Genomic DNA, 15,187 nt, shown 5'->3' with positions numbered 1-15,187 from the left:
AGGCTAGGTGGATCGGCCATGCTAAATTGCCCGTAGTGTTCAGGGGTGTGTGGGTTATAGGGAAATGGGTCTGGGTGGGATGCTGCAAGGGGTGGTGTGGACCTGTTGGGCCGAAGGGCCCGTTTCCACACAGTAGGGAATCTAATCTGCATTCCTGTCGTTCCATTTTCATTGACTTTCAATGTCCCAAAGTCAACAGTAAGGTTTATTTTCTTGATGTGGAGGTGTTAGTGTTGGACTGGGGTGGGCAAAATGAGAAGTCACTCAAAACCAGGTTATAACCAACAGATTTATTTGAAATCACAAGCTTTCAGAATGATGTTCCTTTGTCAGGTGATTTCAAATGTGTTGAAGGAGCGGTGCTATGAAAGCTTGTATTTTCAATTGAACTTGTCGGACAATAACTTTGTGTCATGTGATTTCTGTGTGTTTTATTTGGCCTTCACATTACATTGTGGCTTCAACCTTCGCAGTCATCTCCAACCCTCCGGCCTCATTTGTAATTTCTAAACCTCCAACATCTCTCTCATTCCACTTTGTCTTAATTTCAAACTTTTTCTCGAGAACTTTCTTTTAGATCATGTTCTTTATCCATTTTTTACTGCTCAATCACCTCTCCATGGATAGTTACCCAACTGTAAAATATTGAGATAATTCTGTTCAACAATTCGTATTCTTGTTAACGTAGGATTAAAGTAGCATCTGTCTGTAATTAACCACTAGAGTGACATCTTTGTAGAGTAGGTTTACATTATGTAATAAATCTCAAGATTTTTGTTTCAGATAAAATGTTCAGTCTTAATTTGATATGTGAACTAAAAACTAACTACTTAGAGAATGCCAGTCAGAATCCTGCACCCCAGTGTGTTTCACTGGAATCCTAATGATGTATTACTTATATCAACACTGCATTTTTTTCGTTTTGCAACATACACCGTATTTTATGTAACACTGAGGTATTTGATTAGCAATATTTACACTTGTTACAATGGAAAATGTCATGAAATCCAAATTTATCAAAGACCATTAAGCCAATGGAAGTGCAATAAGGCCATCATTAAAGCTGGCCAAGCTAAATTAATATTGTCCGTATTTGCTGTTTTTTTAAAAATCTTTTTTCTGCCCAATGAATACAGCAATGATCATTTTGTTATTTTTAAACAGGGAGTATAATTCGCTGTATGAGACGATTGGAAGAACTTCTTCGGCAGATGTGTCAAGCAGCAAAGGCCATAGGAAACACAGAACTGGAAAATAAATTTGCAGAAGGTTTGTATTTAAGTCATTATTACTATTGGGAGAGCTTTATGGCCAAGTTTTTAAAAATTCTTCTTGTTCTGCAATCATATATTGCAGTAATGTCGTTCCCAGCTTAACGTATTCACAGTTGATTATTTACCTTTTCCATAAAAGTCGTGATTGTCCAAAGGAAATATTATTCTCTACCCAGAGGTTCAGTTCATTGACATGACTTAAGCTATAGGTTTTGGCAGATCAAAACAACCGATGACAGGGAAATTCCATCCAAACTAAATGTAATGGGACTTGGTGACTATTACAATAGGGAACAAAAATTCAGGTAGCTTTGGAAAAATGTCAAAAGATATCACAACCATTAGCAGTCATTGCCAAGCCCTAAGGAGCAGAGGACTGAGAAGAGACACATAAACTTGAGAAAGGGGAACCCAAGATATTGGCTTCCATCTGACTGGAAAAAGAAACCCATTTCCTGACTACTGAAGTCAGAGGTCACAAAATACCAGACCATTGTCAGACAGGTTTATTCGTGATCACAAACTTTCGGAGCATAGCCCCTTTTTCAGGTGTCATGAGAGAGAAGCACACAGGCACAGAATTGTGATTGATATGTCAGATAATAAGTCTCTGCAGGTGGCCAGAAGTGTCTGATGGTGTGAGTAATGTGTCAACAGCTGAATAATAAGTGATGGGATGACAAAAATTCGATTATGTGAGGCAGGGAGTTAATTACAAAAAATTAAAAGTAAGGTGGTGCTGGAGACAAACCAAATGACTGGAATAACAAGAAAGAGATAAGTCGCATGCCAAGGGTCTAACTGAAGTAATAAGTAATTCAAAACTGTACAAGTTTATTAAGGTAGAGAGATCATAATAATTAATCATGGTGATGGTGTCAAAACAGGACAGTAAGGAAAATTTTATAGATACAGTTGGCCACATATGGTGTGACGCGAACCCAAGATCACGTTTGAGGCCATGTTCATGGGTATGGAACTTGGCTGTTAGTCTCTGTTCAGTGACTCTGTTGTTGTGTATCTCGAAGGCCACCTTGGACAGCGTTTACCAGAAGGCCAGAGGCTGAATGTCCTTGATGCTGAAGGGTTTCCTGACTGGGAGGGAACATCCCTGTTTGGCGATTGTTGCACGGTGTCCATTGTAGCATCTCCTTGATCGTTCCAGTATATCATGTCTCAGGGCATCCTTGCCTGCAGCCAGCATGTGAGATAGACAACTTTGACCACGTCACATTAGTATCTGCTGTGTACATGGTGGGTATGTTACCATGTGTGATAGTAGTCTGCATGTCAATGATCGGACATGTCTTGCAGAGATTGTAATTATCTCTCTGTCTCATTTAATTGGATTATAGGTCATCCCTTCACTTGTTATTCAACTTTTGACACTTTACTCACACTGTCTAACACTTTTGATCAGAGGCTTATTATTCGACACTCCACTTGCACCATTTGTATAACCTTTTGATCTCTCTGCCTATAAATTCTGTGGCTGTGTGCTTCTCTCACTTGAACTGAAGAAGGGGCTACACTCCGAAAGCTTGTAATTTCAAATAAACCTGTTGGACTATGACCTGGTGTCATGTGACTTCTGACTTTGTGCACCCAAGTCCAACACCGGCATCTCCACATCCTAATTCCTGAAATATGAAATGATGAGGAGCAGCTCTTTCACCTTCACACATGAACAATGCAGTACCATATGCGGCTAATCTCAACTATAACTATGTGGGCCAGCTTTCATAGTGTACGTGCTTACATGGCTTAAAAAAAGACAATGCTGCCTGGTAATTGACAAATTGGAATACCAGGCCATGCACTAAAAATGGCTACGGTCATAATAATTTAAATTCATCTAGTCATTTAACTGCATTATGTTTCATCAATAAAGCTTTGTAATGAAACTGTCAACAGGACTTTTCTGAAGAACTTGCTTGGATAATTTCCTAGACTTGTTTCAACAATGACCTTACCTCAATTGGAAGGTCAGAATTGGGCAATATTTGTTGATGATTGCACAATGTTCAACATCATTGGTGACTTCTCAGATGCTAACTTGACCTATATCTGTATGCAGCAAGGCATGAAAAGCATCTAGTCTTGGTCTGATAAGTAACATTTGTGCCACAAGTTCGAGACTGACCCTGCCAACAAATAGTCTGATCATCAGCCCTTGACATTCAAAGGCACTACCATTGAATCCCCCATATCCTAGGGGTTATGAGTTATCAGAAACAGAACTGGACCGTTCATCTAAATACTGTAGTTACAAAACGAGATTGGAGGTTGGGAAGTCTGTGACAAATAACAGGTGCAGTGCAGAAACTTGACGGCCATCCAGAAAAACTTGGTAGATTTGGCACTGCATTCACCAGCTTCAGCATTCACTCCCTTCGTCATTACGTTTAGTGGCTGTATGTACCAAGATGCACTGCCATAAATTCACCAAGCTCCTTACACAAAACCATCCAAATCTTCCAGTTCTACTATCTTGAAAAGTGGAGCAACATGGGAACACCATCACTACAAGTTCCTGTCCAAGTCTCGTGCCATTCATACTCGGAGCTTCATGATTCTTCCTTGTTGCTGAGTCAAAATCCTGAAACTGTCTTCCTAACAGTATTGATTACTTACGCTCCAAAGACGGCTCCAGTTCAAGGCAACACAAGACCACCACCTCAGGGCAATTAGATTTGGGAAATGAATGTCAGCAAAACCAGTGCTGCTGATATCATGTGAATGCATTCAAAAGATTTATCACTACTTGTGCTGAAAATGTGCACTTATTTACAGACGATTATATTGCGTTTGACAATTAGTACCAAAAAGAAGTTAAGCATTCAAGGTATTCTCAGTTTGTGCAAGGCTAAATGATCTTTGCATTCAGAACACGTTTGGTTTTGTCAGAATCTTTGAATTAAAGATAAAATACACCAGTGATCTTCTTCCTGGTCTCGTCCAAGAGATGAATTGCATGATAGTCTCTGCTTTTTCTGACAAAATGTGACTTTGTCCGTATCCAAGGATTCATGACCAAGTACAAGGTAGGACTAGGGAAGAAAATAATAACATTCAGAAATGAAGGAGAAGAGTTAGTTGCCAGTTTTGAGTTAAGGCAAAAAATAAGGAGCTCCATTACATTGATTTTTTTAATATGCTTGAATATATTTGTGTGGTTGCATTACCCAGGTAGTGTCTCCCACCCATTCTCCTACTCTAACCAATAAAAAGGTTCTGTGTACCTGATTGGTAAGGTAACTAGTTTATTTTTTATTCTTTATTTTTTAACAGTCTTGGGAATTTAGAATAATGGGAACGTAGGTCAAGGCAGTTGAATGTTCCTCCTGCAGAATGTGGGAGGTAAGGGTCACCACTAGTGTCCCTGCTGACTACATCTGTGGGAAGTGCATCCAACTCCAGCTCCTTGAAAACTGTGTTAGGGAACTGGAGCTGGATGAACTTCGGATCATTCGGGAGGCAGAGGGGGTTATTGAGAGGGGTTACAGGGAGGTAGTCACTCCTCAAGTACAGGAAAAAGGCAGATGGGTTACGGCCAGGGGACGGAAAGGGAACCGGCAGGCAGTGCAGGGATCCCCTGTGGCCATTCCCCTCAACAATAAGTATACCGTTTTGGATACTGTTGGGGGGATGACTTACCAGGGGAAAGCAGTGGGGCACAGGTCTCTGGCACAGAGTCTGTCCCTGTTGCTCAGAAGGGAAGGGGGAAGAGGAGCAGAGCAGTAGTCATTGGGGACTCCATAGTTAGGGGGTTCTGTGGGGACGAGAGAGACTCGCGGTTGGTGTGTTGCCTCCCAGGTGCCAGGGTGCGTGATGTCTCTGATTGTGCTTTTGGGATCCTTAAGGGGGAGGGCGAGCAGCCCCAAGTCGTGGTCCACATTGGCACCAACGACATAGGAAGAGAGATGGGGATTTAAGGCAGAAATTCAGGGAGCTAGGATGGAAGCTGACAGCTAGGACGAACAGAGTTGTTGTCAGTGGTTTGTTGCACGTGCCACGTACTAGTGAGGCGAGGAATAGGGAGAGAGAGGAGTTGAACACGTGGCTACAGGGATGGTGCAGGAGGGAGGGTTTTGGATTCTTGGATAATTGGGGCTCTTTCTGGGGTAGGTGGGGGACCTTTACAAGCAAGATGGTCTTCACCTGAACCAGAGAGGTACTGATATCCTGGGGGGGAAATTTGCTTAAGGCTATTCGGGTGGGTTTAAACTAATTCAGCAGGGGGATGGGAACCAAAATTGTAGTTCTAGTATAGAAATGGTTGAGAGTAGTGTGGTCCGAAATAAAGTTTCAGGGAAGCAAGATGGCACCGGCAAGCAAGAAGTTGGATTGAAGTGTGTCTACTTCAATGCCAGGAGCGTCCGGAATAAGGTGGGTGAACTTGCAGCATGGGTTAGTACCTAGGACTTTGATGTTGTAGCCATTTCGGAGACAATGGATAGAGCAGCGACAGGAATGGTTGTTGCAGTTTCCAGGATTTAGATGTTACAGTAAGAACAGAGAAGATGGTAAAAGAGGGGAAGGTGTGGCATTGTTGGTCAAGGACAGTGTTATAGTTGCAGAAAGGATGTTTGGGGACTTGTCAACTGAGGTAGTATGGGCTGAGGTTAGAAACAGGAAAGGAGAGGTCACCCTGTTGGGAGTTTTCTATAGGCCTCCGAATAGTTCCAGATATATAGAGGAAAAGACAGCAAAGATGATTCTCAATAGGAGTGAGAGAGACAGGGTAGTTGTCATGGGGGACTTCAACTTTCCAAGTATTGACTGGGAACACTATAGTTCAAGTACTATAGATGGGTCAGTTTTTGTCCAGTGTGTGCACGAGGGCTTCCTGAAACCGTATGTAGATAGGCCAACAAGGGGCGAAGCCACATTAGATTTGGTACTGGGTAATGAGCCTGGCCAGGTGTTAGATTTGGAAGCAGGTGAGCATTTTGGTGATAGCGATCACAATTCTGTTATGTTTACTTTAGTGATGGAAAGGGATAGGTGTATACCATTGGGCAAGAGTTATAGCTGGGGGACAGGCAATTACGATGAGATCAGGCAAGATTTAGGGGGAGCAAAGGATGGGGAAAGAAACTGCAGGGGATGGGCACATTAGAAATGTGGATCTTATTCAAGGAAAAACTCCTGTGTGTCCTAGATAAGTATGTACCTGTCAGGCAGGGAGGAAGCTGTAGAGTGCGGGAGCCGTGGTTTATGAAGGAGGTGGAATCTCTAGTCAAGAGGAAGAAGAAGGCTTATGTTAGGATGAGATGGGAAGGCTCCGTTAGGGCACTTGAGGGCTACAAGGTAGCCAGAAAAGACCTAAAGAGAGAGCTCAGAAGAGCCAGGAGGAGACATGAGAAGTTGTTGGCGGATAGGATCAGGGTAAACCCTAAGGCTTTCTATAGGTACTTAAGGAATAAAAGAATGACGAGAGTAAGATTAGGGCCAATCAAGGATAGTAGTGCTAAGTTGTGTGTGGAGTCAGAGGAGATAGGGGAAGCACTAAATGAATATTTTTCAACAGTATTCACTCTAGAAAACGACAATGTTGTCGAGAATACTGAGATACAGGCTACTAGACTAAGTGGAATTGAGGTTCACAAGGAAGAGGTATTAGAAATCCTACAATAAGTCCCCTGGGCCGGATGGGATTTATCCTAGGATCCGCTGGGAAGCCAGGGAGGAGATTGCCAAGCCTTTGGCATTGATCTTTAACTCGTCATTGTCTACAGGAACAGTGCCAGATGACTGGAGGATAGCAAATGTGGTTCCCCTGTTCAAGAAGGGGAGTAGAGACAACCCTGGTAATTATAGACCAGTGAGTCTTACCTCAGTTGTTGGTAAAGTGTTGGAAAAGGTTATAAGGGATAGGATTTATAATCATCTAGAAAAGAATAAATTGATTAGGGATAGTCAGCACGGTTTTGTGAAGGGAAGGTCATGCCTCACAAACCTTATTGAGTTCTTTGAGAAGGTGACCAAACAGGTAGATGACAGTAAACCGGTTGATGTGGTGTGTATGGATTTCAGCAAGGCGTTCGATAAGGTTCCCCACAGTAGGCTATTGTACAAAATGCGGAGGAATGGCATTGTGGGAGATATAGCAGTTTGGATTGGAAATTGTCTTCTTTCGGCAAGCCAGAGGGTGGTAGTTGATGGGAAATGTTCATCCTGGAGTCCACTTACTAGTGGTGTACCGCAAGGGTCGGTGTTGGGTCCACTGCTGTTTGTCATTTTTATAAATGACCTGGATGAGGGCGTAGAAGGATGGGTTAGTAAATTTGCAGATGACACGAAGGTCGGTGGAGTTGTGGATAGTGATGAAGGATGCTGTAGGTTGCAGAGAGACATAGATAAGCTGCAGAACTGGGCTGAGGGATGGCAAATGGAGTTTAATGCAGACAAGTGTGAGGTGATGCACTTTGGTAGGAGTAACCAGAAGGCAAAGTACAGGGCTAATGGTAAGATTCTTGGTAGTGTAGATGAGCAGAGAGATCTCGGTGTCCATGTACACAGATCCTTGAAAGTTGCCACCCAGATTGACAGGGCTGTTAAGGCGGCATACAGTGTTTTAGCTTTTATTAATAGAGGGATCGAGTTCTGGAACGAAGAGGTTATGGTGAAGCTGTACAAAACTCTGGTGCGGCCACACTTGGAGTATTGCGTACAGTTCTGGTCGCCGCATTATAAGAAGGATGTGGAAGCTTTGGAAAGGGTGCAGAAGAGATTTACTAGGATGTTGCTTGGTATGGAGGGAAGGTCTTACGAGGAAAGGCTGAGGGACTTGAGGCTGTTTTCATGAGAGAGAAGGTTGAGAGGTGACTTAATTGAAACATATAAAATAATCAGAGGGTTAGATAGGGAGAGCCTTTTTCCTGGGATGGTGACGGCGAACACGAGGGGCATAGCTTTAAATTGAGTGGTGAAAGATGTAGGATAGATGTCAGAGGTAGTTTCTTTACTCAGAGAGGAGTAAGGGAATGGAATGCTTTGCCTGCAACGGTAGTAGATTCGCCAACTTTAAGTACATTTAAGTCGTCATTGGATAAGCATATGGACATACATGGAATAGTGTAGGTTAGATGGGCTTGAGATCGGTCTGCCAGGTCGGCACAACATCGAGGGCCGAAGGGCCTGTACTGTGCTGTAATGTTCTATGTTCCATACAGCTCACCGTGAATTAATACAAACTACATCTTTACCTATTGGTAGGCATCAGCAGCAAAGCATAAGTGTAACTGCAGAAAGGCAACTGCTGAAAACTCAGATATTCTGGTTGAACCACAAGCATTTTTTTAATACAGGATTATCTTTTATTTTCAGGCATTACCAAGATCAAAAGAGATATTGTTTTTGCTGCAAGTCTTTACTTATAATTTTGAATAAGTAGCAGAAGTACCATCGACTTTCAGGTTGAAATTAAAAAACATCTGTGAAATGTCCATCAGCATTGAGGTACATGATTTTTATGGAGAGATGCCTCTGGTCAAGGAATAAATAGACAACGAATGAGGATTGGCAGACGTTGTATATTTTTTTTATTTTCCATTGCTTTTGTGTGTAGTTGAACTCAAGCACCATCAAAGCAAGCTTCAACAGCTGAAACTGTACATAACTGTTATTTTAATAAACATTTTACATTTTGCACTAATCTGACTGCTTCACATCATTTTAGTGATAACCGTTTCAGGTAGAAATAAAAAACTGAAATTATAAACAAAATTTAATTGTATACAAGAATATTTAATATATACAAAGTGGATTCCAAGGGTATAGCAGCAGATGCTTATCCATAAAGATGGTTATCAACTTGAGTAGGTGCGCATCATGAAATTCTGTTCTGACAGTTACACAGTCAGACAGATTTACATTCACTGATGCCCAGGATGATCTTTTATTGTTGATGATTCCTGCCACAATGGTTTCCATGTGTTTCATGAAGAGTTGAATGTGAATTTTCCTCATCTGAAGATGAAATTCCAACCACTCTATCTTTGAAAAAGTCTGATACAAATACCACCTGATTTAAAAAGAAAAGATGCATTAGAATTGTATTTGAATTTAGGGTGGCTGTGATCTGCATGTTATTCAAACAAGCAGGTTATTAATGAAATCTGAGAATACATCTGGGCAGAAGGAAGTAACATAGAAGGCCTGAAAACCTATTTTGGAAGAAAAAACCAAATGGCACCAAGGTTGTTTCTAGAAAAGCACATGGAAAATTGAATTATTTTAAGTAGCAATATTGACAATACATTACATTTGGTTTTAATTGGTCTGAGTTTGTTTCACCCCACAGGAGTAGTAAACATGGTGATTCATCCTCCATTGTTCTGGTCAGTTCTACAATGTTGTCAGAGCACATTTAACTTGGCTTTCATTCGGAGAATATCTGTGATGAAGGAATGCTATTGTGAGAAACACCCAGTGATGAGTTCTATTTTCTGAAAGTGAGGAGTTGAAGGAATAATTTAATTGAGATACTTGAAATAATTTAGAGTTTGCAACATGGTTCGGGAAATGTTCTTCTCAGTCAGTATGTAGACTTAATGAGACTTGAGTATTGATTTTGAATTAAACTGGAATCCCAGTAGAAAATAACACTTCACAAAAACGGTGGTGTGCTTGTGGAACATGCAGGGCCTCACCAAGTTCACTTGAGGTGTTTCATAGAGATAGGCAAATATATTAAAGGTTATTTCAAAAAGCCAAAATAAATTACAATGCAGATAAGGCCATTTGGCCTCTTGAATTCATGCGGGAAGTCTGTTGTCTGAGTCCCATTGATTTGTTCCAACCTCATAATTCTACAAATTACTTCCCTCATGCTCACCCTTGATGGGGAAACATACTGGAGCTGTCTTGGCAAACAAAAATGTTGCATATGGCCAAAAGAATGTCCTTGTCTTTTGTTTCTATTTATACTTGTGTATAAGTTGTAGCATTTCAATAAATTATTGAATGTAAGCCAGTTACATTTTGCTTAAGCAAAGCAGTAAATAATTATGTATCAGCTTTGTGAATACCTTATAATAATCACTTGTGCTTTGTCATTGAATTTGATACTTACAAATGCATATCGTAAATTTTGCAAGATAAGTATTCTACGTTACCTATTCCATGAATGTGAATTCTATAACTAAAAGAAAAATCACTAGCTCCACAATAATTCCGATGAAAGATTATTGACCTGAAACGTTAATATTGTTTCTTTGTCCATAGATTCCATCTGATCTGCTAGGTATTTCCAGCATTTTCTGTTTTTATTTCAGGTTTCCCTGTTTCTGCAGTATTTTACTTTAGCAATAAACAATGACAAAGCAGTAAATGTAGAATTTATTTCTACTTACAACTAAGATGGCAACAATAGCTCCCTCAATTAAACCAGTCAGTACATCACTCCAGTGGTGTTTGTAGTCGGACACACGTGAGAGGCCCACATAAACTGCACATGCAATTAAGCCAAATTGAAGTGTCGGACGTAGCAGCCTGGACCAATCGCCCACCATTCGTGCCTGAAGATAAAACTGATGAGAAATGCAATTTTATGTTAAAGCTATTGATATTTTTTTTGGATTCTTAACAATATGAAATTGTTTATTCATTGGACAAAAGAAACATTCTTCCTTTCAGTAAAAAGAACTGTTCACTAAACTGATCTTTCCAGAATTCCAATCAGTGAAGTGAAGCCGAGTTCAAAATTCTCCTCGTGCATCTTAAGTCTGACTTTTTTTTTGCTTTAAGCATTGCTGTTTTTTCCACGTCCCTCATGTCTTGTTCTCATCAGTAAGTAATCTTTGGAAAGAAGCCCTTTATTTTCAAGCTAAACCAAAGGTTATATAAGATTAATTGCAAAATCATTGTGCAACTCAGTTGATCTTTCACTGAAGAATTAAACTTTAATCACTGATTCGTGGGTTCAGGATTCTGGACCTATTTAAGGCAAACGTGACAATACCATTGAGGGATCTTCCGAATCATGACCATCTCAACGATTACATAATTTATCCAATGGCACAGTCTAAATTGTAATAGTTATTATTTGAAAGTGCTGAAGGTATTCTGAGAACAAGCTGCTTTATGATTTCAAGAGAAATTACATGTACATTTTCTACATATTTGTTTTTTTAGACCTGTACCACATAGAGTCCAGAGATTTATGGAAGAGATTGCCCATAAAATTAAAGACATTAACAAAAGTTTGTTCCCCCCCCCCCAGTGATTCAGTTGACTTGTCTTTTTTGTTATCCCCCAACCATATATTTTACCTGTTCTCTCCTGAAAGCCCATACTACAGGGATTGATACCAGAAATTTTATTACACCTTGCTTATTCCACTTGCTCATAGATAGCAAGTTCTTTGGGTTGCAGGGATATTACAATCAAAACCAATTTCACTGTCAACTAATGGCCACACATGCCCTTAGCAGCACTAGGTACTTAAGCTTTTCACCCAATTCAACACAAACTTGCCATTGAACTATGAGTTTTCCTGCCTCTGTTACAATTGAGACAGGACCTCTAGCCACCAAGCAATCAAAGAAACCTTTTCAGTCTTTCATGGTGAGTTTTCATTGTAGACACATTGATTACAATTACACTGGATTGCAAATTCCTTGTATCTGACATTTTTACACCGACTGTAACGTAAACACAAGTTACTGCAGTTTATGTTCAAAACTGCATCAATAAAATGTCTTTTTATCCTCAATGAAAACCAAGCAGGAAAATCAAGCAACTTTCTCTCTCCATTTACGTAGGTAATTGTAAAATGCTTCCTCTTAAATAAATACTATGATTCAAGAACTAGCAGCTCTTAAATGTGGTTGCTGAGCAACATCACTTCCCCTTTATTAAGACAGAGGAATATCTCTCTATAAACTAAATGAAATTTCGAACTTTTAAAATAGAATTTAGGTTTTTTTCTCAAATCATTGATGCTTTATTAGTATTCGTTATGTCTGTGAAGAAGGTATTTGCAACAAGTTTACACAGCTAAATTACAATTTTGAGGATGAGCTGCATTGAGAAGATTTCATGCCCTTGGATTCACCCCTCCTCTGTTTTTAAAAAGGTTTTATTATGATTTGTGGTATGCCAAATAACATAGATCACTTCCCTTTTTCAGATTGTTCTCTGTTAGTTGTGGTTTTAGGAAAGCGCATTGATCCACGGAATCATGCTGTAATGAAGAGCTCCTTTGGCCCATCAAGTGTGTACTGCCAAATGCACTACTGTCTGCACTGGTACCATTTTCCCATGCTAGGTCCCTCTCAAACAGATTGATGGTACTTCTCAAGGGTCTGGATATAACATGAATATATAATCAAAGTTCCAGGGCCATATATAAGAGCCAGAAGGATAACTGCCTTATACAAGGTGGTCTTGGTATCAGATCATGTCATCTACATACTGAAGTTCCACAAGCAAGGTCAGGGTCATTTTTGTCCTGGATTTCAACCAATTGAGGTTGTAAAGTTTTCTGTCCATCCTGTGGACAATGTCCATACCACTAGAAAGCTTGTTTTTTGACAAGATGAAGCTTGGTGGTAGTGAAGGTGGTAGCAACACATCTCTGCTTCACCTCTGTCTTGATCACAAAGGATTCTGTCATATTATTGTCAATGAGGATCATTGCTGACACAGTGTCATGGAGGAGATGGAGAGGGCTAATGAATTTAACTGGACAGCCAGTCTTCCATAGCATTTCCTGCTTGTCTGAATCAAAAGCCTTGTTCAGGTCGACGAAGGCCATATAGAATGATCGGTGGTGTTCCTGGCTGTGCTCTTGACCGAGCAATGAAAATCCTGTCCATTGTACCAGCAATTTGGCCAAATGCCATACTGGCCATCAAGAAGAATTTCCTCAGAGACCAGGAGAAGGTGCCTGGTTAGGATAAGGGTGAAGATCTTCCCAGTAATGAAGAATAGGGAGCTTCTTCAGTAGTTCCCACAACCCACTTCGTCTCCTTCCTTGAAGGTGGTGGCAATGATCGCAACTCTGAAATCAGCAGGGATTTCTTCTTTGTTCCAAACTCTACAAAGAGTTCATTCCAATAGAGTGGAGGAAAACTGGAAAGAGCTAAATGCATCCATCGTCTCATGCTGTGAAGAAACCATTGGCAAATGACCTTGGAAACAACAAGTCTGTTTTAATGAGAATAACCACATCATCCCAGTTGAGCCCCTATGATGGGGCAGCATAGTGGCTAGCATTGCTGCCTCACAGCACCAAGGACCCGGGTTCAATTCTAGCCTCGGGCAAATCTGTGTGGAGTTTGCACATTCTCCCCCTGTCTGTACGGGTTCCCTCTGGGTACTCTGGTTTCCACCCACAGTCCAAAGATATGCAGGCTAGGTGCATTGGCCATGCTAAATTGCCCATAGTGTTCAGGGGTGTTTCGTAGGTTAGACACGGAAAATGCAGGAGCATTAGGTCTGTGTGGGGTGCTCTTAGGAGAGGTGGTATGGAATTGTTGGTCCTGTTTCTACACTGTAGGGGTTCTGTGAATATTCTATGAACAAGAAGAGTTCTCCACGCCTGGCTAAAAAAAAATCACCATCAGGCAAAGAGGAGAACTAATTAAACTTCAATGGTAAACTTACATAGAAGAACAAGGAAAATCAAGAACATATACTAGACTAAGAAAGTAAGGAGCTGAACTCCTTACTAACAAGCACAATGCCTGGGGGTTTCTTCAGTGCTACCAAGGCAATACCCTTGGCCTCAGACTGGTGCAGAGTAAAGATGGCACCCTTTGAGAGACAGAGAAAACGTCAGTCTTCAATAGACAGAACATTTCAAAGAACTCCTAATCCTTGACATAGTCACAACAAAGTCACGTTTGAGGAAATGCCCCACTTCTCCGTCAAAGATGGTCTTAGATTCCCAATTAATGTAGCAGAAGCTGAAGCGTCTGTTAGACATATGAAGAATGGAAAAGCTGCAGGAGTAGAAGGGATTCCACTGGAGATTTTCAAACTTGGAGGAGCAGAACTTAACAATTGTCTCCATCAATTGTTCCTGCTTATGCAGCTACAGTGTTTAAGTGGCAAGTCCAATTCTGTTTGTGGTCAATGGTAAATCCAGGATGCTGGTAATGGAAGATTCAGCGATGGTAATGTCTTTGATGATCAAGGGATGATGGTTAGATTCTCTTTTGTTAGAGATGGTCGTGGCCTGGCATTTGGTGGTATGAATGTTACTTGCCATGTTTTGGTCCAAACCTGGTTATTCTCCAGGTTTCGCTGTATTTGAACATGGCCTGCTTTAATATCTGGGGGTTTGTGAACGATGCTGAACGTTATGCAGTCATCAGTGAACATCCCCACTTTGGATGCTTTGATGGAGGGAAGGTCATTGTTGAAGCAGCTGAGGATGGTTGGACTGAGGACACTGTCCTGAGGAACTCCTGCAGAGATGTCCTGGAGCTGAGATAACTGACCTCCAACAAACACAATGATTTTCCTTTTTCCACCCCCACCCTCCATCTAGTGAAGAGTTTTCCCCCACTGATTCCAGTTTTGGTAAGGTTTCTTGATACCACACTGCCTGTTTAACTTGAATTGGTCTAAGCACCCTGCTATAATGTCTTTAACTTATGGTGAGAAGCAGTTTCTTCTCTGACAGGGTAGTTAATCTATGGAATTCTTTACCACAGAGGGCTGTTGGAGGCTGGGTCATTAAGTGTATTCGAGGCTGAGATAGACAGGTTTTTGATCAGTAAGAGAATCAAGATTTATGGAAAAATAGCAGTAAAGTGAAGTTGAGGATTATCACATCGGCCATGGTTTCATTGAATGGTAGAGTAGATTTGATGGGCTGAATAGCATACTTCTGCTTCTATGTCTTATGGCCTTATAGTTTCGAACATCTTTCCTATCACAAATATGTTGTCTGCTTT

At 40.9% G+C, this 15,187-nt stretch overlaps 2 protein-coding genes across 4 annotated transcripts in view; one reads left to right on the top strand and one right to left on the bottom strand.

Annotated features, from left to right (window-relative positions):
• mtrex (Mtr4 exosome RNA helicase) overlaps positions 1-8,934 on the top strand; it is a 129,881-nt gene extending 120,947 nt beyond the window's left edge. The window contains exons 26-27 of the mRNA XM_048527213.1: positions 1,165-1,269; positions 8,607-8,934. Of these exons, the coding sequence (XP_048383170.1) occupies positions 1,165-1,269; positions 8,607-8,659 (158 nt within the window). The 3' untranslated portion in view covers positions 8,660-8,934. The remainder of the gene's footprint in view (positions 1-1,164; positions 1,270-8,606) is intronic.
• plpp1a (phospholipid phosphatase 1a) overlaps positions 8,805-15,187 on the bottom strand; it is a 91,681-nt gene continuing 85,298 nt past the window's right edge. For all 3 annotated transcript variants that reach the window (XM_048527227.2, XM_048527232.2, XM_048527243.1), the window contains exons 5-6: positions 10,634-10,810; positions 8,805-9,303 (exon numbers count right to left, since the gene is read on the bottom strand). In XM_048527227.2, the coding sequence (XP_048383184.2) occupies positions 9,178-9,303; positions 10,634-10,810 (303 nt within the window). In that variant the 3' untranslated portion in view covers positions 8,805-9,177. The remainder of the gene's footprint in view (positions 9,304-10,633; positions 10,811-15,187) is intronic.

Source organism: Stegostoma tigrinum, chromosome 1 (genome assembly GCF_030684315.1).
Source record: "Stegostoma tigrinum isolate sSteTig4 chromosome 1, sSteTig4.hap1, whole genome shotgun sequence".
Taxonomy (NCBI): domain Eukaryota; kingdom Metazoa; phylum Chordata; class Chondrichthyes; order Orectolobiformes; family Stegostomatidae; genus Stegostoma; species Stegostoma tigrinum.
This window is presented reverse-complemented; position numbering and strand designations above follow the sequence as displayed.